The sequence below is a fragment of the Orycteropus afer genome, unplaced genomic scaffold (assembly GCF_000298275.1).
Source record: "Orycteropus afer afer isolate SDZICR_OR568_19922 unplaced genomic scaffold, OryAfe1.0 scaffold00021, whole genome shotgun sequence".
Lineage (NCBI taxonomy): Eukaryota > Metazoa > Chordata > Mammalia > Tubulidentata > Orycteropodidae > Orycteropus > Orycteropus afer.
In genome coordinates, this window is record NW_006921608.1 from 2,016,688 (window position 1) to 2,042,281 (window position 25,594).

Genomic DNA, 25,594 nt, shown 5'->3' on the forward strand with positions numbered 1-25,594 from the left:
GGAGGAGTGGCTGGTGGGTAGATGTAGTTAATTTAGTAGTAAATAAATGCAAGTAAAATAGTATTTTTTAATTGTAATTTTCACTATCCAGGAAACACCCATATATTTATTTATTCAGTCATTTAATTAATATTTATTCAGGACTCTTTATGTGTTAAAGGACCTCTGGTGGTATAGTGCCTAAGGCATTTGACTGCTAGCCAGAAGGATGTTGGTTCAAACCCACCAGCTGCTCTGTGGAAGGAAGATGAGGTAATCTACTTCCGTAAAGATTTACTGCCTTGCAAACCCAGTGGAAGTTGCTATGAGTCAGAATCAACCCGATGGCAGTGAGTTTGGTTATGCTTTGATTTTACAAATTAGAGCAGTCCCTGGAAAAGGGCATCGTGCTTGGTAAAGTAGATGATCGGTGAAAAAGACGAAGACCCTTAATGAGATGAAATGACTCAGTGGCTGCAACAATAAGCTCAAACATAGCAGCAATTGTGAGGATGGTGCAGGATCAGGAAATGTTTTGTTCTGTTGTACAGAGGGCTGCTGTGACTTGAAACTGACTCAAAGACAACTAACAACAATAACATGTATTAGAAACAGCTTTACATAACAGACAGACGTCAACAAATAAGACATACAAAGTCCTTGCACTCACTGAGCTTATATTCCAGTAAAAATGTCCCAGCAGAGGAAACAACTAGAGCAATTAATTTAAGTAGGGAACAAACTTGGAATGATTAAGAACTGGAGAAGGAAATGTGACTGAAAATACCAAGTGAGAGTGAGGCAATTATGAGATGAAGTTGGAGAGGTAATCAAGGGCAAGACTATACAGGCTTTTAGGACTCAAATAATTACAAATGGATCAATAACCTTAAATATAAAAGCTAAAACTATAAAACTTTTAGAAGAAAACATAGAGGTAAAGCTTCTGGACCTTCTTTTAGGCAATGGAGTCTTAGGTATGACCCCAAAAGCACAGCAACAAGAGAAATAATAAACTGAACTTCATCAAAATTTAAAAAAAAAAACTTCTGTACATCAAGGGAAATTATCAAGAAAGTAAAAAAGACAACCTACTGAATGGGAGAAAATATTTGGGAACCATATATCACATAAAGGTTTAGTATCTAGAATATACAAGGAACTCCTAAGACTCAAAAACACAGACTAACAACCCAACTGAAAAATAGGAAAGAATCTGAATAGGTATTTCTCCAAAGAAGGTACACTAATGGCCATGAAAAAGATGCTCAAGATCATCAGTCATTAAAACCAGCCAATTCAGTCTCATAGTGACTCTACAGGACAGAGTAGAACTTCTTCATAGGGTTTCCTAAGCTGTAATCTTCACAGAAGCAAACTGCCACTCACTTTCCCACTGAGCTGCTGGTGGGTTTGAACTGCCTACTTCAGGTTAGCAGCTGAATGCTTACCACTATTCCACAAAACCAAAACCCAAACCCACTGCCATCGAGTTGATTCTGACTCATAGTAACCTCCACTGGGTTTCCAAGGCAGTAAATCTTTACAGAAGTAGATTGCCTCATCTTCCTCCCATAAAGTAGCTGGTGGGTTTGAACTGTTGACCTGGTCAGCAGCCAAATGCCTTACTCATGATACCACTAGAGCTCCTTACTGCGCCACAAGGAAACACAAATTAAAACTATGATGAGATCCCACTTCACAATCACTTGGATGGCTATTATTAAAAACAAAAATAAACAAACAAAAATACCAGAAAATAACAAGTGCTGGCAAAGATGTGGAGAAATCTGTACACTGGAACACTGCTGGTACAAATGTAAAATGTTGCAGCCCCTGTGGAAAACAGTTTGGCAGTTCTAGGAAGGTTAAAAATAGAATTACATACTATATAATTCAGCAATTTCACTTGTAGATATACTCAAAAGACTTGCAAGCAGGGACTCATTGTCTATTAAAGCATTATTCACAATAGCCAAAAAATGGAAACAACCCAAGTGCCCATCAACTGATGAATGGATAAATAAGAGGTGGTATAGACATTCAATGGAGTATTATTTGGGTTCAAAGAGATACAAAGTTCTGATACATGCTACCACAGGGATGAATCTTGAAAACATTATGTTAAGTAAAATAAGCTAGAAGAGAAGAACAAATATTTTATGATTCATTTACTTATATGAAATATCTAACATCAGCAAAAGAAGATGACTGGTTAAGCTCTGGGGGATCAGAGGAAGGAGAGCCAATCAATCAAGAGTATAGGACTTTCCTGTGCATTAAAAACAAAACAAACAAAAACAGGCAAAAGAAGTTTATGGTGTTTTCAGGGTAGTGATTACCCTTTGTTGTTGTTATGTGCTGTCAAGTCAGACCCGACTCATAGCGACCCCGCCTTGGGTTTCTGAGCCAGTATCACTACGGAAGTAGATTGCCCCATCTTCCTCCCGAGGAGTGGCTGGTGTGTTTGAACTGCCAACCTTCTGGTTAGCAGTCAAGTGCCTTAGGTATTACACTACCAGAGCTCCCTGATTACCCTTAGGTAGGAATAGAAAATGATACTGACTAGTAGAGGACAAGAGAGAGGCTTCTGGAATAATGCTCTGGCAATAATCTAGTTCTTGATGAGTGTGTCCAAGCATGTTCATTTACCATAACCTTGACTTATTGTTCTGGTTACCTAGTGCCGCTCTGACAGGAATCATACCACAAATGGGATGGCCTTAACATACAGGAGTTTATTCTTAAAATTTGGCGGCTTTAAGTCCAAGTTCGAAGTGCCAGGCTGTAGGGGCTGGGTGAAAGCCCCTCAACCTTGGGGTCCAGCTCTGCCTCCTCCTCCCGGCCCACTCGAGCTAGAGGTGTTTCTTCACTCAGACAGCTCGTGATTGCTGAGGTTGAGAAGCCTTCTCCTTATATACAGGAAGCAGACCACATCCCAAAGGCAGCTACTCAGCTACTTGTGGTAGATCCAACCATGGAGCTGATTGCCAGTCTCATCATGGGGAATAACTACCACCAGCTGCCCAGCCACTCAACCAGGCCCAGCCAAGTTGACACACAAACATAACTACCACACTTATGTTACACCTTCTAAAGCATGCCCATAATTTCCATACATTTTTCTATTCTGGTAATACCAGGGTAGGACAGTTAACTCACTCAGCTGCTAACCCAAAGCTTGGTGGTTCAAGTTCACACTGAAGTGCCATGAAGGAAAAGTCTAGTGATCTACTTTTGAAATATCAGCTACTGAAAACCCTATGGAACATAGTTCAACTCAGATACACATGAGTGTATCACTTGGTGGCAACTGGTTTATTTTCTGGTTCTTACTTTGTGGCTCTTATCCTCTCAGAGCCCAACTGAGATAGTAGTTGTCCAGGAAGAATAAATTCTCGAAAGTGTGATCTCAACAAAAACTTTTAGGGTAAAGAGTATGGTGATTAAAAAGCCATTTATTATCACTTAATTCTACTGGTCCCAGGCACACAACCCAAACACTTATAGACGTGGTGAATACTGGCACCAGTTTCTGCACTCAAAACTATTTTAGGGGCAACACTGCATTTTAAATGTAAATTCTATATGCCTTCATTCATTGTCTGTCTTCATCACTGTCGTCATAAGCCAACATTTATTGTAAGTCCACATGGTTTTGGCACTATATAATGCTTTTTTTTATACTTTCTTTTTTTTTAAAAAAAAAAAACAAAGTGATATAACAATATGAAAAAGGAAAATATGAATGTTATCCCCTTTTAAAAGGGCTGTTGATGGGAAAGAAACATGATAACAGGTAAACACTGAAAATTATTTTCTTCTTTCACTCTTCAATAAGACTTTACTGTGCTGCTTCTTTTTAATGTAGTTGAAATTGAGTATTTCAGTAATTGTGTGTGCTATTCAAATCAATTAATTGCTAAATTACTGAACTGGCTTCAGAAAATGATCCAAGCAAAACCGCATCAACATCTCACTGTAGCTTCATCTGAATTTATACCAGAAGCATTCTGAAGTTACATTTTAATTCAGTTAACACTTTCATTTTGAACAGGACAGGTGGCCTGAATTAGAACTGGCCATATCAAAATGTTGCAGTTACAGGGCCCCAAGGACTTAACTACAGGCTTCAAGTGCACCCTGCTGGTGGGTAACCAGAATACCTAAAAATCATCTTAAAGTCTGCAATAAATAGGTATACTCCAAATGTCTTTTTCTGTTGCCTTTATCCATTCATTTAAGAATTTATCAAATACTGTGTTAGGCACTGAGTATCAAAGAGTTCATAGAATGAGGCCAAAAACGTCTACACGTAACTTCAAAACTCCCAGCTAAGGGCTATTATACCAAACCAAAAACCAAATTCATTGCCATCAAGTTGATTCTGACTCATAGTGAACCCTAGTGGGTTTCTGAAGCAGCAAATCTTTACCGAAGTAGATTGCTCCATTTTCCTTCCACGGAGCCGCTGGTGGGTTTGAACAACCAATCTTCTGGTTAGCAGTCAAATGCCTTACGCACCATGCCACCAGAGCTCATTAAAGGCTATTATAGTGACATTAATTCATGCAAACCATGTTGGTTTTTATTTTTGTAGATAATCTCGTGGCAATTAGTATTAGTTAGAAACTCCTGAAAAATAAGAGCAGCCATTTTCCATATCAGTAATTCACACCTTGACTGTTAACCAGAAGGCTGGTGGTTCAAACCCACCAGCCACTCCTCGGAAGGAAGATGGGGCAATCTACTTCCATAGTGATACTGCCTTGGAAACCTAAGGAGGGGTCGCTATGAGTCAGGTCGACTCGATGACACGTAACAACAACACATGCAGCTAGAAAACAAGTACTGAATGACTGCTTTTATAAAGAATGACATAAATCTATTTACATAGAATCTGTATTACTTTTGCTGATTATCCTATTAATAGTGTTTATAGTTTTACTTATTCTGCTTCCTGCTAGCTCAGCATTCAGTTCTATTATGCAAATGCGGAAACTGAGGCAGAGAGTCTTACCTGGTAATTCAGTATCATAGATGAGACTAGAACCAGAATTGTCTGATTGCCTCTGTTGGTTTTCTTGGTAGATTCATCCAATGACTTTTGTGTGGTTTCTAATGGTAAATATGAGAGGTTTTATGAAGTCACTGAGTAATATGAGATAGCCACTTTCAAGAAGGGTTAAAAAAAAAAGAAAGAAAGAAACAAAGTATGAAAAAACATGGGATCTTTTCCAACATCAGCTACTAGGCAGCTGTCACAATTCTCTTCAGTTGGATGCAGTCTTTCATCAAGTTATGAAAAGTTCCCTATCAAATTACCAATTTTCATCATCACCCAGGCTCTGGCTTGGCACGGCTCAACGAAATGATACTTGTAATGCCAAAGCAAAGTGATTACATAAATGATTTATTGGATCTTCTTTAATCCTATACGAGAAGCTTACAGTAATCCTAATTAGTATTTTACTCACCCGGTGTAGTCATGTAACAGTAATCTATTGAATTTCCAACACTGAGTATGAAAGGGTGCAAAATTTTTAAAGGTATTCCTAGTTCATATAAATCAAAAATGTGAGTCATTATGTTCATAAAGATGGTTTATTTGAAAGATATTAATGGTTCTCTATGCAAACTCTTAAGACATTTCCAAGATGTCAAAAAAGAAAAAAAAATCTAGAGGTGATGGAGGAGGTGTAAGTTCTTAGCACTATCATTTTAAAGCTGTTCTTTACTTTGAATAACTATGAAGTATTTTCAATCCATCTACATCTTGTTGCATTTAAAAGTATTGTCATATGTAACTTGATTTGTTTTAATTTTCTTTTAAGTATCAAAATATCATCTCTAGGAGCACTTTTTGGTTTACTGCCTTGTATAGTACTATGAAATAAGAACTACTCACTTCTGATATTTTCAATCATGTAAAATTGTTTCCTTCTTGATAATGAGCAGAATGGCTATCATTGCTTTAGATCACTACTTTGTATCAGAGTAACAATAAATTTTTAGGTAGGTTTTATGCCTATCTCAGGTTCAAAACTTTAGCCAATTAAGCCCAGAGTTCAAAAACTATTAAAATTTAAATTCAGCAGAAAGGAAATTCTACCTCTGCAACCCAAAAATCCAAAGCCACCATCACTGGTCAATTTCAACTGATTGTGACCCTATAGAATAGAGTAGAACTATCCCATATGGTTTCCAAAGCTGTAAAACTTTATGGAAGCAGGCTGCCTCATCTTTCTCCTGTGGAGCAGCCGGTGGGTTTGAACCACTGACCTTCTGGTAGCAGTGGAATGCTTTAACTACTATGCCACCAGCAAAAAATTAATGTAAAGCCTTTGCTCAACCACAACACATTGTTCTAATTGTTATCTTTTGTGTATGTGCCCATGCTTATTCACTGGTTCATACAAGCATACCCGCACTCATTCATCTGAAGTCAAAATAGTTATTTTCAATCCTCTGTAGAAGATGCTGAAAAGTCTGAGAACCAGTAGGCTAAGAGGAATTAGACATGGATGTTTCTTAGTAAAAAAAAATAGGAGAGGAATCTGAAACAGGCAGGAGAGCGTCAGAATGTTTTAGCAACTTGAGCAGAATTTTGAATTAAGTTACATAGGAATTAAGACAAATGGGAATAAATTCTAGGTTGGATTTTCAAAAGTATTTAGGGATGAAACAATTTGATCCTGTGGAGTCCTTTAAACTACTAGAGAAGTAAATGTTTGATAAAAAAGCCTAGGTGTCTGAATTAGGAAGAGCCACTGAGAAATTTCACATAAGGAGTATCTTATTTTTAGGCAAATAAGGCACACATTATTCACAAACCTTGCAACCCCCTGGTGCATTAGCTTCCTCTGTGCTTTATGCACTACATGCACGTGCACGGTATTTAAGCATCATATGTGAAAAAATACAGTATGACCCAATTTGAATTTTAGTAAGGCCACTTGGGCAAGTATGGGAGGTAATGGAGGAGGTATGGGGCTAGAGCAAGGAAATATTAGCTTTCTGAAATAATCTGGGCTTGAACTGAGGTAATTAAGGCAGATAATGAACAATTTATATCTTTGCTATATTCAAAGTGATCCTCAACCAGTAGTACAGGTTATCATTCAGAAGCTTGTCAGAACGCAGAATATCGCGCCATCTTACTTACCTTCAGAATCCGCATTTTAACAAGCTCCTCAGGTAATCTGTATGCATGTCTAGGAGGTACCATTCAGAGATAAGGAATACAGCAAGGGCAGATGTTGGGGTGGTGGGGGGTGTCACTATTTTAGGTTTGTTCAGTTTGAAGTGCTTGTGAGACATCCAAGGAAGATCCATAGCAGTTGGGTGTACGGGTCTGGAGGCCAGGTTCAAGTCTGGTCTGGAAATGTAATTTTAGCTTTTACCTGCTGGTACCTGAAGCCATGGTCTGACGCAATCTCCTCAGATTTATCCAGGAAAAGTATATCCAGTCAGTCAGGCAGAGGGCCCAAGAGAGCCCTAGAAACACCATTATTTAAGTCCCATATAGAAAAGGTACTCCACAAGACATAGAAGGAACTTCCAGTAGTAGGAAGAAACAATGGTGAGAGTGGGAAGAAAGTTCCAAGTGTCAGGATGGTCACATTCTTTTTCCAGCAGAGGTCATATAAGGATAGGAGTCCAGCAGAAGTGACAATCTTGATGTCAGAGTAACACTAAAGGGTGATTATTTCCCACTAAGTTCTTTCTTGACCGTAGCATGTGGGGATGCAATGGAAGGATTCGCTTTCAAAGTTCAATTCAGAGTAGAATACGTGGGAGGAGCTTGGTGTGACGCCAGCGTGCAAATGTTCACTCTTCCACTAGATGGTAAATTCTTTGAGGCATAATGGAAGGCATATAAAGATGAGTAAGACCCAGTACTAACTCTCAGCGTTTATAACAAAATAAGACAAATGACTGTAGTACAAGATGAGGCATTAAAAATTTATAAAGTATTATGGGAATTCAAAGGAGAAACAAAATATATCCAGACATTCAGGAAAGGCTGCTTCTTTGTGTTCACCTCAGTTCTTAACAGAGATTTACACATACTAAATACTAAATATATACTTAAGGTCTATTAATTGTTAACTTTTTCTGTCAAAAAGTCTGATGAATTAGTAATAAGGACAAAATCCTGTTTATTCCAAAATCCAAGCAACTTCAAACTCATTCATGAGATATTTATTAAAATAACACATTTAGGGAAAAAAATCAATACAATGTATACATCATTACTGAAAACTGTATACCATCATACAAAAAAGGATTTTATTTTGGGAAACTGATTTCTAATTTATGGCAAGTTTCACTTTCAGAAATAAATCCACAGAGCAATACAATCTAATTCAATCTTAAAGGCTGGCATGCTGAGCAAGGAATGTTCTTATTCTTTGTAGGAGCTCCTTCTTTACACTGTCAGGTACCAGGGCTGAAACATAAAAAATAAAAATAGAAGAGTAAGAAGATTCCAATGAATGTATGTCAATTTAAGATTTGAAATTTTATTCAGGATTACCAATGAAAGAATTTCATAATTAACTCTCAAGCTTCAATAAAAAGGTAAAGATACCTGAAAAAAATTTTAAAAGTATATATGCACTACATGAACTATCCAATACCTAAATACATTGCACTCCGATGAGAAGCAAGCAAGGAAAAATTCATTAAACTGGGAGTGAGAAGGCCTTTTTCAACAGATTGTAGGCTGCTAAATTTGATTCAAACACAACAACTTAACTTTGGTCAAAATGATGACAAACAAAGGCAAAATACAAAAGTCAAAAGGGAAAAGCTCTCACAGAAAAGAACTGATCTCTCCACTATACAGTTTCTTCAAATTGATTAAAAAAAAAAAACCAGCATGCTAATAGAAAACCGAGCAACAGAGATGAAGACTATTTACAGAAAAGATGAATAATAGTTCTTGAAAATAAGAGATGCTCAAACTCAGAACAGAAATGAAAATTAAAAGCACACTGAAATATCATGTTCTAGCAATCACTTGGCTACAATCCAAAAGGGTTTGTTAATATACTGTTGGCAATCTGAGCAGAAACAGCACTCTTGTATTATCTTCTGGAGTGTCAACTGGTATTTTTTGGAATATAATTTGGCACTATTTTATTGAAATAACAAATCCAATGGCAAAGATGCACAAGCTGTAGTAGTTATATTTGTTACAGTTTTACTTTTTGAATTTTGAACCATGAACCACATGACTGTATTATTTGGAACAATAAAACTAAAAACACGAAAAAACCCCAAAGCCCCTTTATTTTGAAACTTTAACACTGAATGTCAATTAATAGATCTATACTATTGTTTCTCCTGTTCTGGCTACTGAAAAATAAAACAAAAGGGCTAAAATTCTAATGCATTTGCTTATATGTCTAGGGGAAACAGAACATTTCAGATATATTCCAACATTTCGATAAAGAATTACACAAATAAGTACACAAATCAAGTAAGATGGATACCCCCTGTTATAAATATTTTGTTTAAGCCTACATAGAAATAAAGGCTTCCCAAGTGATCCAAGCCCTCTGGAAACGTGATCAGTACATATATTAAAAATATTTTGATCAAAACTATGATTATGGAGAACACATCAGTTGCCTTGAAGCTAAGAGTAGGGTGTGACTATAAAGGACTACCTTAGAGGGAGTTACTATTATTTTTTTGGAGTGATGGAATGCTTCTGAACCTTGATTATAGCAGTAACTACATGAATCCATACAGTTGTTAAAATACATAGAACTGTCCACTAGAAAAAAAGGTTAATTTAAAAAGTAAGTACATCTACTCTTGGCAATAAAAAGACAAGGAACACAAAGAAACCTATCTGTTTTTATTTCTCTTTCCTTTATTTGTCTATGTAATGGATTGAATTGTGCCCCTAAACATGTTTGCAAATCTAAACCCTTAAAGTGGTTAGAATCTCATTTGGGAACAGGTTTTCTTTGTTATGCTAATGAGGTGGTGTAGAGTATGGCTTAAGTAAATCTCTTTCTGAGAGAGAAGACCACATGTAAGCTAGAAGAGATGAAGGAAGACAGATGTCATGTCACAGGAAGACACCAATTACTTCTTATGCAATGGCAAAAACCAAAGCCACGAACAGAAGCTGGGAAAGGACAAGGACCTTCCCCTAGAGCTGGCAGCCTGAATTCAGACTTCTAGCCTCCAAACTGTGAGAAAAAACTGTTGTTTCTTAAAGCCAACCACTTGTGGTGTTTCTGTTGTAAGTGCAGAATAACGAACACAGTCCATTCTTTAGCAGGGAATTATGAGCTTGAAATGTCTAAGTCACAAGTGTTAAAGGAGAAGCAAAGAACAATTCCTGCATATAATTTACACATGAAAACTAAAAAGTAGAGATTATTTTTAAATATAAATTCATGAGAGGAACAAAAAATCCTAAGTTGTTTATTTCTCCTGAGATATACTTTGAAGTCATATTTTTTCAGCTATAATTTCAATTGCCAATTGGCCTAAAGAGACAGTTGAAAAACACCATGAGATTCTCTGTAGCTTCTTCCCAGCTGACAGCAGCCCAGGGAATCACAAGTGTTCGACAGTCAAAATTTTCAAATTTACTTGAAATTGAAACTCTCTTGACCAGTTTCGTGTGAGAAAACTGAAGGGCTACCTAATTCACTTGTCTCCACTAACAACTACATAAATGAACTTTATTAAAATAAATGAAGATAATGGCTACCAAATTCTTAATTAGACATTCAAGAAGACAGGGCTTGGTTTATTTTTAATAAGCAAAGAGACAGCAGAGGGAAGGCTCAGGAAATGGAGTAAAACCTTCAACTATTAACTATTTAAGTGGTTCTGAGTCAGGCTGTATCGGATACAGTTAGTAAATCCCACTTCAGACATTCACCTCTACAAAATCCTATAGTTTAAAAATTATTCATCTTAACAGCATCAACTTGTATTTCATACTGTTTCCTATTACGAAAATATACTTAATATTTCATTTGTTACTCAAGATTTTGCTAGAGAAACAGGGAGGCAATTAAAACTTGAGGAAATTCAAGTACCCAAGTAATTCAGGAAAGGGTGCTTTTCCTTAGAAAAAGAAAATCTGAGTAAACAGAAGGAAAAAACAAAAATCCTGTCTTTAGCCATGTTCCTTTAACACAATTCACATTCCATACCTCTGCCTTTTGGAGTGATTTCAGCCACCAAGTCATCAACAGTAACGTGTTCTAGTCCTTTTTCTTTAATTACCTCTTATGCAAAAGCAAAAAACAAATCATATCATTTAAAATCATTATCTGTAAGAAAGATTTTCATAGAGGAAGGGTTAAGGTCATGTTTTTAGAATATAGATTGGTCCTCAAAAAAAGAAGATGCTTTCTTGTTCTTTTCTAATGAAGATTATTTCGTGCAATCTTAGAAACACATTTCAAATTCTCCAGAGCAAAAAAATAAAAACCTAATCATTTCTCAGCTAAATAATGCATAGCTTAACAAATAATTATAATACTTAAAATGAATTTGCACTGTAATGTTGAAATTTAACATTCAGAAATGCTTGTAATAGGGCAGATCTTATTTCACTATAATTTGAGCAGGTCTTAAATGTGTTAAGGTACAAAGGCTGTTAGCTGAGTCTAACATAATTTCACAATCACATATTAAAATGCAGAACAGCTCCTTTGTTCTTTTCTAGGCTGGGCCAAAACACCACAAGAGGGAAGGAAATGAACATTTACTGCTTGCCTATTATGTGCTAGGTGCTGTCATAATTTAATCTTAACATTTAATGCACTAGGTATTTTTCCCACTTCAAGGGGTAAGGAGTGAGGAAACAAGGCTTAAAGATAAAATAATTTATCCAAACATGACTTGAATCCAGCTCTAGTCCTTTGCCAGTTAAGGTCTGCAAGACTCCAAAGTCTGTGTTTTCACTAATTTACCATAAGGACTTCTTACAGTCATTGTGATAAGCTCTCTCTATTATCATTATTTGTAAAAAACATTACAATACAATGAAAATCCATTTTAAAATATCCAGAATTCTATCATGCCAAAAGCTGAGCCAGAAAGTAAGGAGGCTCATTTCAGTGACATGTAATCTATCAGGTACTATCATCACCAATACCAAGCAATTCAGCAAACTCCCATTCTACAGTATTTAAAATAAACACAAATCTCTTAAGACTTCTTATAGAAATTTCAAAATAACACTATTAAAAAGGGATATAATTCCTATAAAATTCAGCTATCCACAATGTGCTCAATTTGTTAAGTTAAAATATATTTAAAATACTAATGTTTCCCTTTAAGCAAGCATATCAAAAAATATGAGATTCTGTATTTTGAGACAGAAAAGCGTAAGCATGCACTCGTCTCATTTATTTCAAGAAACATCCAAGGAAATAATGAATTAATAATTAATAATTCGAAACATGTATCACAGAGCAAAGCAAACTATCACCACAGAATTCCATTTCCTATTTGTTTAAATTTATCCTTGAACCTTAATATACTATTATTATTTTTTTCTAGTGAACCCCAAACCAACTCAGTTTAGAGTAATAGATTTAGTTTAATTTCTAAATTAAATTGATTACCTTTACAGTGTGCTTTCAATTGATCCTTCCAGCCACATTCAATTAATTTAGCTCTCAGCAATTCTTTGAGGCTGTTGAAAAAAAAGTGTTTTCAAATTAGACTGCAATAATGTAGATTTTAGAAAGGGATGCTTGAAGCAAAGGATACAACCATTCAACTAAAAATTTTCTGCCTTCTGCACAAGACTTTAATTTTGTTCTGTCACAAAACAGTTCTTGACCTGTTCAAGTCATTTAAATTCTGGGACTCATTTTCATCATCAGTAAAATTAAATGAATTGGATGCTACCATTAATTCTCACCAAGCTCTTACTCTCTGGTCTTCTGACCTGACCCACTTTTCTACTTCCCTTCACCAACAAAAATATACAAAGCTGGGTCTTTTGCAACTACTGGAGGGGATTATCTGAGCTTGGAAGAGTCGCACCTCTGAAACCGTCACTGTCCCAAACACATTCTTTGACCATAAATTCTCATCCATTTGGCTCTTACTTCACCTTTACATCATCTCTCTCTAACCTTAATCTTTGGCCTCCCTTTATTCCAGCTTTCATCAGGTTCTTCTAAATTACACACTGACTATGTTATGTCATTGATTGTAACTGTTTTTCCCCCACATTTTAATAATTCAGTAGCTCGTATGCCTATATGAATTTAACTGGCAGTATTTTCTCTCAGTGGCAAATACGGGCTTATTACAATAGCATTATGGATGCAATAAAGTAAATTATTTTCTTGTCAGTACTTTCTTATCCTTTTGCCACACTCACTCTTACAAATGCTCAATATTAAGCCATCCAGTTTCTTTGCTTAAACATGTCATGTCTCAAACCAAGTCAATTCTCTTTCCATGCAAAGCTGCTTCTCTTTTGCTCTTCCAAGACATATGTTACTTCCATCTCGTCAATTAGGCCTTTCAATCTTGGTAGCACCAAAACCTAACTCTTCAATCTTTTCAACCTCAAGCTGTTTTCAATCTCAGGATGGAAACTCCAGCTTTATGACTCCTGAGGCACGAAACCTTGGCAGTAGCCTTCTCCCTTCTCTTTTGTTAATACCGCATATCCAATCTAACAGCAAATCCTATTGGTTCCAGTTTTAAAATACATACCAAGAATCCAAATGTTTCTCACCATATTTGTCATTGTCACTCTAGGTCATACCACCATCTTCTCCTGTCTCATCTGTTCCCATAACCTCCTAATTTGGCCGTCTGCTTCTTCCCTTGTATACTCAATCCTTTTCCTACTGCTTCAAAACTTCTAGTGATGTCCCAATTTACTCAGAATAAAATCCCAAGCCTTTACTATAGCCTCAAAGACCCCCCACGGCCTGCTCCTCCACGATCAGCTATGCCTCTGACTTGGTCTCCTCTCCCCTCACCAGTCTCATCAGCTTTCACGTTCTCAAAAATGCCAGGTAAGCTTCTGCCTCAGGACTGTGGTTCCTGGAAGTCCCACTACTCCCTCACTTCCTCTGGTTTCTTACCACTGAAGCCCTTCTTGGCCCTCCTATCCAAAATAACATGCCATTATTCTGTTTCATTTTTCTTCTAGCACTTATCACCACTCGACATATTACATATTTATTGTCTGTTTCTTCCCTTTCTTTCATTTTCATTAGTTATCTCTAGCACCTCAATAAGATATGGTACATAGTAGAAACTTAGTAACTGAGCTATATGAACGAAAAAAACAAACACCCAGAAACAACAAACAATCCCCTACACTCATTGCTATTGGGCCTACTATTCCCTCAGTTACCCAAGGCATTGTTCTACATGCTGTGTCCGCATATGGAGGTTGCTAATTCTTTTTAGTTTTCCATTCTGTTTTTTGCTTATCTTTACCTGATATAATATTCTAACTTATTTTTCTGCTATCTATCTTGACTCATTCAAGTCTATTTTCCACACTACAGAATATGATTTTCTTAGGTACAAACATGATCTAGTCAATCCTTTTTTTTTTAAAAAATCTTTTAAAGACTCACACCACCCAAGAATAGAGTTGGCAAGAGATGATTTCAAAAAGCCCACCGCTCACTTTCCTGCTCTTTCTTTGAGGGGGAAGAGACCTACACCGCTCTCAGTGTCATCTGGGTTGGGTTCTGGGGATGGAAACGTGATCCAGGCAAGGCTGACCACAGCTAGCCTATTACCTAAGTGGAATAGCAGGCTAGTTCTTTGTTGCAACTACTGGGAAGCAAGTAGTCTGAGATGGAGGGATGTAAATTTTTAACTGCTGCTGGCCATCTCTGACACTCTCTGTGTAGAGCTTGCTTGAGTCAACACAGAGGAAAGCAGAGCGGAGAGAGGAAAAGAAACATACCCTTGGTCACAATTTTTGAGTTCCTGGATCCAGGGGAACCCAAAGCATCTTCAAGCCCTGGATTTTCCAGATACATGAGCTCAAGCATTTCCACTGGTTAAACCAGTTTCTGTCAGATTCTGAGTTGTTTCTGTCACTTTCAATTAAAGAATGCTGACTCATACAAAATATAGATGGTATAATGAGCTCTGGTGGTGCAGTGGTTAAGACATTCGGCTGCTAACCAAAAGGTCAGAGGTTCAAACCCACCAGCCACTCCGAGGAAGAAAATGAGGCAGTCTGTATCTGTAAAGATTTATAGCCTTGGAAACACTAGGAATCGCTTTGACTTGGAATTGACTCAATGGCAGTGGGTTTGGTTTTGTTACAAGATATAAAAAGATCAATGATCTGGTTCCTGCCACTATTCGAACCTTTACACTTTAGCTTCTAGTTTCTATTATTATTTGCAGTTTCCCAGAATATTATCATGTTGTTACTCAACCTCTGTGACTGTGCACAATCTGTTCCAACTGCATAGAATGTCTTCTTCTCTTTACTGGCCTAGAGAACTGTTAATCCTCCTGCCCCAGCTGAGTTACCTCTTTTACGATGCTGTGAGACCATGCCTCATCATCTTAACTCCCAAGCAGAAATACACATATTTCTATTAAACACTCTATCACTCTGCTTCCAGGAAGCCTTTCTTGATTCCCTTGTCTCTCTTTTGTGCTTCCATAGTGGTTTATTCTTCAAACATTCACTTGGTCAATTATGTGCCAGCCATAGCATTAGATGCTGGATATACAAGAGTGTTTCTAGTCTCAGGACTATATTCTACTGGAGAATACAAACTAGCAAAATGGGTGGTTACAAATATGTGATTAAATGCTGTGACAAAACAAATAATGAATAGATTCCTAAAAGAGGTGATATCTAAATTAAGGTGTGAAAGATAAGCTGAAAGTAACTAAAGCTGAGGGGAAGAAAGAGTTGTTTCAGAAAGATTAGCACTCGCTTGCTACTCAGAGACTAAGAGAGGTTGGCACTGAAACGGGTTCTTTCATGCCTCTGTTAAAACTTAGTTAACATCCTGTCTTTAATTGTGGCTATCTGAATACTTACTTTTCTTCTCCAATAGATTATATGTTCTTTAAGAAAGTAATTTCTTATTTACACTTCTACACAACTCTCTCCCCTTCAAGTCGTGCAATATTGAGCAGACTAAATTCTCTTTTATATATGTTGGGAATGGAAGATTTTGTTGTTATGCATGTTAGGAAGGAAGAGTTTGTTAATTATGTGTTGTTCGTTCTGGGGACATCAGTTCTTTCCTTGATACTTAGATTCTTATGTTACTATAATTTAAAAACGATAAGTTTATCAACACAATCTATTACTTACCGTTCTCTTTCTCCAGTTTCTATCAACTTTTGGTTAATCGCTGCTCTCATCTGCGCATCTTTGTTCATCTTGCTAACCTGAACATCAACATTTATTTTCAGATATAAAACACTTACACATCATTTTCTTCTAAATCCTCTAGGCAAGCATCCTAACAAGTTTAATATTCTGTCTACCAACTGAAGGGGTGCTAAATTTCAACAATGTGTGTTAACAATACCATTACTTTTAATATTATTTATTGCATCCCAAGTGATAAACTCACTTCACAGTATTCTCCCCCTGTATTATTTATGCACTTTTGGATAATGACGATAATAACATTTATTAAACACTTATATGCCTGATACTGGGCTAAGCATGTTGAGTCTGTTTTTTTCAAAATCTCATTTAATTCCCAGAATGACTGTTACATAAGTATTATGAACAATGTGTATTTTACAGGTGAGGAAACTGAGGCACAGAGTTAGAAACTGGCGAAGGCAGAATTTGAATTTAGGAACTTTAACGGTATATCACAACATACAGCTAATCATTGATTCACCTTCACTGCATTCAATATGTTGGGGAAGCCATATAACTTAAAAATCAGTAAACGATTAATCACTCTTAATGAAAAATGAAATCGTCAGGTAAGCCTCTAAGTCTAAGTGCTTTACTCTTCACTAGGATGGATTTAGATTTAACTAAGTGCTAAATTAGTTTCAGATCACAGATAAGTAAGTAAATAAGCTCTTTATCAAAGCCTGTTGTGGGATAAGGGGAAAACAAATCCCAAACTAATTCCTAACCTAGAAAACAATCAATTTTCAACTAAAAAACAGAAGAGACAATCAAAAACAAGTCGATGTAACAAGAAAAAGGAGGTTAGATTTTGAAAAAAATCAATACAATGAAAAGTTTAGATAAAATGAAACTTGGGATAAGTTAACGTTTCCCCAACTAATCGGTCACTAACTTGAGACCAGTTTTGTTTTGCTTCCGATTTTGCCTATCTTAAAAGTTAGACTGGCAATGAGTTTTCAGAGTTGGAAAAGGAGGACGGAGAAGTGGGGGGAACGGAGTTAAGACAGGACCAGGAAATGCTTACTGCTGTAGGAGGCTAACGTTTTCAAAACACGGTCTAGTCAGTGCCAGTGCTAGAAAACTGAACTTGATTTCGCCTTATCCTCTGATATACGGATAGTGACCTTGGACAAGTCACTTAATTCTTAAAGGCCTCAGTTTTCTCACTGGTAAAACCAGGACGCTAGGGGATGCCACCTATCCCTCCCAGTTCAGACATTCTTTGGGAAAATAGAATAGGGCGGAGACAGCGGGAGAGGCGGGAGGGGAGGAGCCAGAAAACAAAGCGAGGACTGGCTTCAGGCCAACTCCGGTAGCACGCCCTGTCGGAGAGCCCTAGAGGCCCGCGAGCGCGGGTTGGGGAAGCTAACGAAAGACAGCACATCAAAAGGAGCCTGGGCTGGGCCCGGGTCCCGGCCCTGAGGACCACGGGCATAGCTCACCACCATCACCGCGGGCGAGGGCCGTCCCTTCCCAGCGACGAAATGACCCTTGCGCTGACGACCGTTACCTACCACACTCTTCGGCTGCCCAGACTTAGACCCTCAGTAGCTCGGGCACCTAAGCACACAGAAAGCTAGAACACGCATTTCCGGGGCGGGGTCTAGCCTCCCTGCCTATAATGTGAAAATTTAACCAGCGCGGGCCACCTCCTGGTCTCTCAGCCCTCTGGGTAAGTGAGTCCAGACTTTTTTGTCGCGCTGGCGTTAAGTCCCCGAAAAACTGCACAGCCCAGCATGCAACAGGGTCAACTTTCTACATGTGTACTACAATGTGTACTACATTTCCCAGAAGTCACTCTGCACCGCAGTGTTTTCTGGGATGGGAACCACGCCGTTTCCCAGCCTGTGAGACAAGTGAAGCGCGGATCTTTCAACAAGAGCTTTATTAATTACGCCGGGAACTTGGCAGGAGATGGAAGTGGCGGCTAATTGCTCCCTGCGGGTTAAAAGACCTCTGTTGGACCCCCGCTTCGAGGGTTACAAGCTCTCCCTTGAACCACTTCCCTGTTACCAGCTGGAGCTTGATGCAGGTGGGAAGCGGCGGTGCCCCATTGCACTGTGTCCCTTTCCCCTTTCAGGTGTCATCCGCGCGATCCTTCTTGCATTTTCTTCTTTTCCTGACGTCTGACCTGTGCAACCAAGCGACCGTGGTCTTCCTTATAGCCCGTCAGCTGGTGTACCTAGGGTGGCCGTCCCTGGAGAAGGACGCCCATCCCGGAACTCCATGAGAGCCGCTTTCCCGTGGCCCTTGCGTAGTGGGACTCTGGGTTAGCCCTCGGCACAGCCGCGCAGGCTCCGCTGCCCAGCACGCGATCGCTACCTGGGCTCTAGTTGTCTCTCTGGCCCAGTCCGGCCATTGCTGCGGAGAAAGCTCAGGGCATGCCATTTTCTGGATCATTCTCTGTAAGTGTGTTGAGGAACACTTCCTTGGGGGACCATCAGCTCCTGTGTACTCTGATGGAGACCCTGATGTAGAGGGGAAACTCCATTCCATTTCAAAGCATTTTCACTTACCTAGGTCCTGTCAGACTAAGGACTCCATCGTAGAGAACATCTCTAGAAAAATCTGAGGAAAAGTACCTACACTTTTACTGCTTGTTTTACTGTAAACTCAAAACTCACTGCCGTCGAGTCGCATAGCGACCCCTCCTTGGGTTTCCGGGGCAGTATCATTACGGAAGTAGATTGCCCAACCTTCCGTCCGAGGAGGGGTTGGTGGGTTTGAACCACTAGCCTTCTGGTCAGCAGTTAAGTGCCTTAGACACTACCCCACCAGAGCTCCTGTGTTTTACTGTGGCTAACTAAAATATTCTCTTCCTTGTCCTTGTCTTTGCAGGGTAAAGAACAGGGCACTTTGGTTCATGATAAGGAGTCCACAGACCTGCATTTTTAATACACACCTCTGGTGATTCTGATACGTGTAGTCAGTGAACCTCAGTTTTAGAAATACTGATCTAGAGTTTATTAGTAGACATTAGGGTAGAGTATCAAATGAGTGTTTATTAATTCATTAAATTCAGAAACATCTGTCAGAGTTTTATTTTATGTTTCATGTCGATAATACCAAACTGAATAAGACACAACCTGTAATATAAAAGTGCTATTGGAGAAAAAAAAAAAAAAAAAAGAGCTCTGGTGGCATAGTGCTTAAGGCATTTGATTGCTAACCAGAAGGTTGTTGGTTCTAACCCACCAGCCACTTTGCAGAAGGAAAACTGGGCATTCTACTTCTTTAAAGATTTACTGCCTCAGAAACCCAAAGAGGGTTGCTATGAGTTGGACTTGACTGGATGGCAGTGAATTTGGCTTTCTTTTTGTTTATTGGAAGAAAAATGTGTAAACAGATAATTCTAAAGCAATATAGAAGGGCAATGATAGGGATAGGTACCAAATGTAATGGTAACACTTGAGAATCTCTCCTAACCCAGCTGAGGGATGTGGGAAAGCTTCCTAGAGGAGTTGATAGGCAAGTTGAGCTTTAATTGATCACATGGGTCACCATGAGTTGAAGGCAACTCACAATGGGTTAACCAGACTAAGAGAAGATGAGCTTGATTTTTCTTTTCACACTCCCCCCGCCCCCCCCATTCTATGCCCTCTCTCATACTCATATTTCATCCAATCTCCTCATCTCAGTAATTGGTACCATCATATTTAGTTAGCCAATGCTGCATTAAAAATCCTCCGCAAAAAGGCAGTGGCTCAAAACAATAAGCAGTTATTAGTGCTTACAAGTCTGTAGGTAAACTGCCTGGTTCTGGTTTTGGCTGGGCACATTCATGCATCTTTGGTCAGTTACAAGTCTGGTAGGCGGTTTTGTTCATCTTGCCTGGACCTTCTCATGTCTTTGGTAGTTAACTGGCAATAGGCTTGTTTAAGATTATCTCAGATGATATCTGTGATATCTCAAATGATTATCTCTGCTCTGTTCTCCTCCATGTGGCTCTCATTCTTCAACAGACTAGTGCAGTCTTTCTTTCCTGGTGGTAGTAGGGTTCCAAGAGATAAGTGGCCAAACAATTTTCGAGTTGCTGCTTGAGACATGTTATTGTCCCATTGAATGTCAGAAGCCATTTAATGAAACCTAGAGGAAGTGTTAATGAATTATTGATGGATGGATGTTTGCAGCTGTTTCTTATTTTGAGTCATGCCACATCAGCAAATGTGCCATCAGCAAATGGTACAATTCATTAATCATCCATTAATAATCAAAACATGGAATATATGAAGTATGAACCTAGGAAAATTGGAAGTTGTCAAAAATGAAACGGAATGCATAAAGATTGATATCCTAGGCATTAGTGAGCTGAAATAGACTGGTTTTGGCCATTTTGAATCAAACAACTTAATGGTCTACTACACCAGGAATGACAAATTGAGGAGGAGTGGCATGGCATTCATCATCACAAAGAATGTTTCATGATCTATCCTGAAATACAATGCTGTGAGTGATGGGATACTATTCATACACCTACAAGGAAGATCAGTTAATACTGCTATTATTCAGCTTTACACACCAACCAGCAAAGCCAAAGATGAGGAAATTGAAGATTTTTACCAACTCTGCAGTTTGGTTTTTTTTTAACCAACTCTGTAGAATTTACCAAACATGCAGTCAAGATGTATTGATTATCACTGGTGATTAGAATGCAAAAGTTGGAAACAGGAATCACTGGTAGCTGGAACATGTGGCCTTGGTAATGAAAATTACTCTGGAGATCGCATGATGGAATTTTGCAAGACCAATGATTTATTCATACAAATACATTTTTTCAACAACATAAATAGCAGCTATGCATGTGGACTTTGCCAGATGGAGTACACAGGAACTACATCTGTGGAAACAGTTGATTAAGAAGCTCAGTGTGCTCAGCCAAAACAAGGCCAGGAGCAGATTGTAGAACAGACCATCAATTGCTCATATGCAAATTCAAGTTTAAGCAGAAGACAATTAAAACAAGTCTGCAGGAGCAAAAATAAGAACCTGAATATATCCCTTTTGAATTTAGAGATCTAAAGAATAGATTTGATGCTTTGAACACAAGTGACCAAAAACCAGAGAAATTTTGGATGACATCAAGAAGATCATCTATGAAGAAAGGAAAAGATCATTAAAAAGACAAGAAAGGAAGAAAAGACCAAAGTGGATGTCAGAAGAGATTCTGAAACTTGCCCTTGAGCAGAGAGTAGCTAAGCAAGTGGAATATATGACAAGATAAAAGATCTGAACAGAAGATTTCAAAGAGCAGTTTAAGAAGAAAAAGACAATTACCATAATGAAATGTGCAAAGACTTGGAGTTAGAAAACCAAAAAGGAAGAACATGCTCAGCATTTCTCAAGCTGAAAGAACTGAAGAAAAAATTGAAGTTTTGAGTTGCAGTATTGAAAGATTCTGTGGGCAAAATCTTGAATAAATGCAGGAAACATCAAAAGAAGATGGAAGGAATACACAGTCACTGTACCAAAAAGAATTGGTCAGTGTCCATCCATTTCAGGAGGTGGCATATGATCAAAAACCAATGGTATTGAAGGAAGAAGTCAAAGCTGCACTGAAGGAATTGGAAAAGAACAAGGCTCCAGGAATTGACAAGATACTCATTGAGATGTTTCAACAAACAGATGCTGTGCTGGAGGCACTCACTCATCTGTGCCAAGAGATTTGGAAGACAGCTACCTGGCTAACTGACTGGAAGAGATCCATATTTGTACCCATTGCAAAGAAAGGTGATCCCACAGGATGTGGAAATTATCGAACAATCGTATAGTTAATATCACATGCAAGTACAATCTTGCTGAAGATAATTCAAAAACAGTTTCAGCAGTATATTGACAGAGAACTTCCAGAAATGCAAGCTGGATTCAGAAGAGGACGTGGAATGAGGGACATCATTGCTGATGTCAGATGGATCTTGACTGAAAGTAAAAAATACCAAAAAGTTGTTCACTTGTATTTTATTGACTGTGCAAAAGCATTCAATTGTGTGGATCATGACAATTTATGGGTAAGATCAAGAAGAAGGGGAATTCCAGAACACTTAATTGTGCTCATGAGGAACCTGTGCGTAAAACAGGAGGCTGTCGTTCGAATGCTCATGAGGAACCTGTACGTAGACCAGGAACCTGTCATTCCAACAGAACAAGGGGATACAGCATGGTTTAAAATCAGGAAGGGAGTGTGTCAGGGTTGTATCATTTCACCATTCTTATTCAGTCTGTATGCTGAGCAAATTATCTGAGAAGCTGGACTATATGAAGAAGAATGTGGCATCAGGATTGGAGGAAGACTCATTAACAACCTGTGATATGCAGAATATACAACTTTGCTTGCTTGAAGTGAGGATGACATGAAGCACTTACTGTTGAAGAATAAAGACTACAGTCTGCAGTATGGATTACATGTCAACATAAAACAAAAATTCTCACAACTAGATCAATAAGTATCAATAAATGGAGAAAAGATTGATGTTCTCAAAGGTTTCATATTACTTGGTTCCATGAGTAACACCAATGGAAGCAGCAGACAACGCATCAGACAACGTATTGCACTGGAAAAATATGCTGCGGAAGACATCTTTAAAGTGCTGAGGAGCAAAGATTTCTCTTTAAAGACTAAGGTGTCCCTAACACAAGCTATGGTATTTTCAGTCACCTTATATGCATGTGAGAACTGGGCAATGACTAAGGAAGACCAAAGAGGATTGATGCTTTTGAGTTGTGGTGCTGGTGAAGAATACTGAAAGTATCATGGGCTGCCAAAAGAACTAATAAATCTGTCCTGGAAGAAGTGCAGCTGGAATGCTTCTTGGAAGCGAGAATGGCCAGACTTCGTCTCACCTACCTTGGTCATGTTGTCAGAAGGGACCATGCCCTGGAGAAAGGATGTCATGCCTGGTAAAGTGGAAGTCCCTCAACGAGGTGGATTGGCAGTGGCTGCAACAGTGGGCTCAGGTATAGCAAGGATTGTGAGGCTGGCAGTGTTTTGTTCTGTTGTACATAGGAGTGCTATGAGTTGGAGCCAACTTGATGGCATGTAACAGCAACAACAACAGAGGCAGTGTGGGAAGGTCATACCGATTGGCATACATCCAGAAAGGCATAAAAAGTTGAGACTATGGTGCCTAAGGCATTTGACTACTAACCAGAAGTCTGACAGTTCAAACCCACCATCCACTCCTCGGAAGGAAGACTGAGCAATCTACTTCTATAGAGATACTGCCTTGGAAACTCAAGAAGGGATTGCTATGAGTCGGGATTGACTCCACGGCAGTGAGTTTGGGTTTTTGATGTAGTAGCTCAGACTGTAGTCATCTTTGGAGTATTTCTTCACTTTTGGCCTACTGTCCCATCTCTCAAGTCTAGTCAACTCAAGACTGACTTCTCCATGTCTTCATTCTAGTCCAAATCATTGTTATTTTTTACCTACTCCTGCTTTCACTTTTGGGCTTCATCATTCGATTCCCCTAAGACAGCGCTTACCACAGTTTTTAACTCTACATTTATTTGGTATCTGTTTCCTTCATTAAACTGTTAGCTTCATGAAGATAACAGATCACATCAGTTGCCATCAAACCATTTTCAATATATGGTGACCCCATGTGTAGGCACTGAATTAATTGAGTGAATGAGTGAGGAGAAATTGGAGGAGGAGTTGTGGTATCACTTCCTTCATGGAAGAGCATGAGCAAAGGTAAAGAATGATCAGATTGTGTTCAGGATGCTATGGCGGCCTGTATTACTGGAGAAAAAAAAATCTGGGGAAGGTGAAAGATGAGTGAGGGCCCGGTTGTCATTTGAACTTTATCCTCAAAGTCAATGTTTCCCAGGATTTTCCTTGGACCGTTATGATAAAAAAAATAAAGTCATTTATCAAATATGGGGTTACCATGAGTCAGAACTGACTTGATGGCAACAGTGTTTTTTTTTTTTTTGCCATAGATTTGCTGACTTTCTAATTTGCTAAGTAGGGATGTTTCTTGAAAACATTTATCTGTGCACTCATTCTTTCATAAACAAAAGGATATTTCAACACCTAAAAAGCAGGAGGCACAATCTCACAATAAACAACAGTTCTCTAAGTTGAATATATTAGGTTTCCAAAAAACTCCCTAAATTGTACTTTTTGCCCCATATTTCACCAGTGTTGGTCTTGGAGTTGTGTTTGAAATGCACAACTGGAGGATATGGGGTACCATTTAAGGGTTTTAAATACAGAATAGAAATGAACACATTTACTCCTGTGGCTGTGGGGGTTGGGTTTGGAAGATGAGAAAAGTGGAGACAAGATGACCAGTTTGGAAGCATTTGTAGTAGGTCACGTGAGGGGCTTTCATTAAGAATCACTTGAGGATGATGAATAATAGGATAATTCTTTTTTTTTTTTAAATGCCTTTTATTGAAATATAATTTATGTACAGTGAAATACACAAAACTGAAGTGACATGGGTAATGCATTTCTTTTTTTTTGCAGTGTTCCTTCCCCTTCCCTCCCACCCCTGGCAACCAACAAAGAAAGTTTCCCTCCATATATAAACCTTGCTTTGACCCTCCACAACAGTGAACTAATACTATAGTTGTCCTTCTATGATTGACTTATTTCACTCAGCATAATGTCCTCCAAGTTTGCCCATATTATGCGGTATTTTGCAGACTCTACATTATTCTTTAGTGCTGCATAGCATTCCAGTATGTGTTTGTACCATAGTTTGGTCATCCACTCTTCTGCTGATGGACACGTAGGTTGTTTCCATCTTTTTGCTATTGTAAATAGTACTGTGATGAACGTGAGTGTGTATGTATCTGTTCCTATCCTGGCTCTCACCTCTCTAGGATATATACCTAATAATGAGATTGCTGGGTCAAATGGTATCTCCAATTCCAACTTTCTAAGGAATTGCTTTCCACAGTGGTTGTATCACTTCACAGCCACACAAGCAGTGTATGAGAGTCCCAATCTCCCCTTCCCCACCAGCATTTGTTATTTTCTGTCTCATTGAACTTTGCCATTAGTGCTGGAGTGAGATAGTATATCTCATTGTTGTTTTGATTTACATCTCTCTGATGGCCAATGATTGTGAGCATCTTTTCATGTATTAGCTGACCCTGAATATCCTCCTTGGTGAAGTGTCTATTCATGTCTTCTGCTCATTTTTCAATTGGATTGTTAATTCCTTTGGTGTTGAGGCATTGGAGTTTTCCATCAATCTTAGAGATAAGTCCTTT

General features: G+C 38.4%; 2 protein-coding genes across 2 annotated transcripts in view; one reads left to right on the forward strand and one right to left on the reverse strand.

The window, feature by feature from the left end:
- Window positions 1-8,354: 8,354 nt before the first annotated feature.
- ENY2 (ENY2 transcription and export complex 2 subunit) lies at window positions 8,355-16,383 on the reverse strand. Its single transcript, XM_007934767.2, has 4 exons — window positions 16,307-16,383; window positions 12,594-12,664; window positions 11,172-11,246; window positions 8,355-8,431 (listed from the first exon to the last, which is right to left on the reverse strand). Exons 1-4 carry the CDS (start codon window positions 16,372-16,374, stop codon window positions 8,355-8,357), a joined length of 291 nt encoding a protein of 96 aa, XP_007932958.2. The 5' UTR covers window positions 16,375-16,383.
- Window positions 16,384-18,286: 1,903 nt separating this feature from the next.
- The window catches only part of NUDCD1 (NudC domain containing 1), an 80,377-nt gene continuing 73,069 nt past the window's right edge, over window positions 18,287-25,594 (forward strand). The window contains exon 1 of the mRNA XM_007934768.2: window positions 18,287-18,404. Within this exon, the coding sequence (XP_007932959.1) occupies window positions 18,287-18,404 (118 nt within the window). The remainder of the gene's footprint in view (window positions 18,405-25,594) is intronic.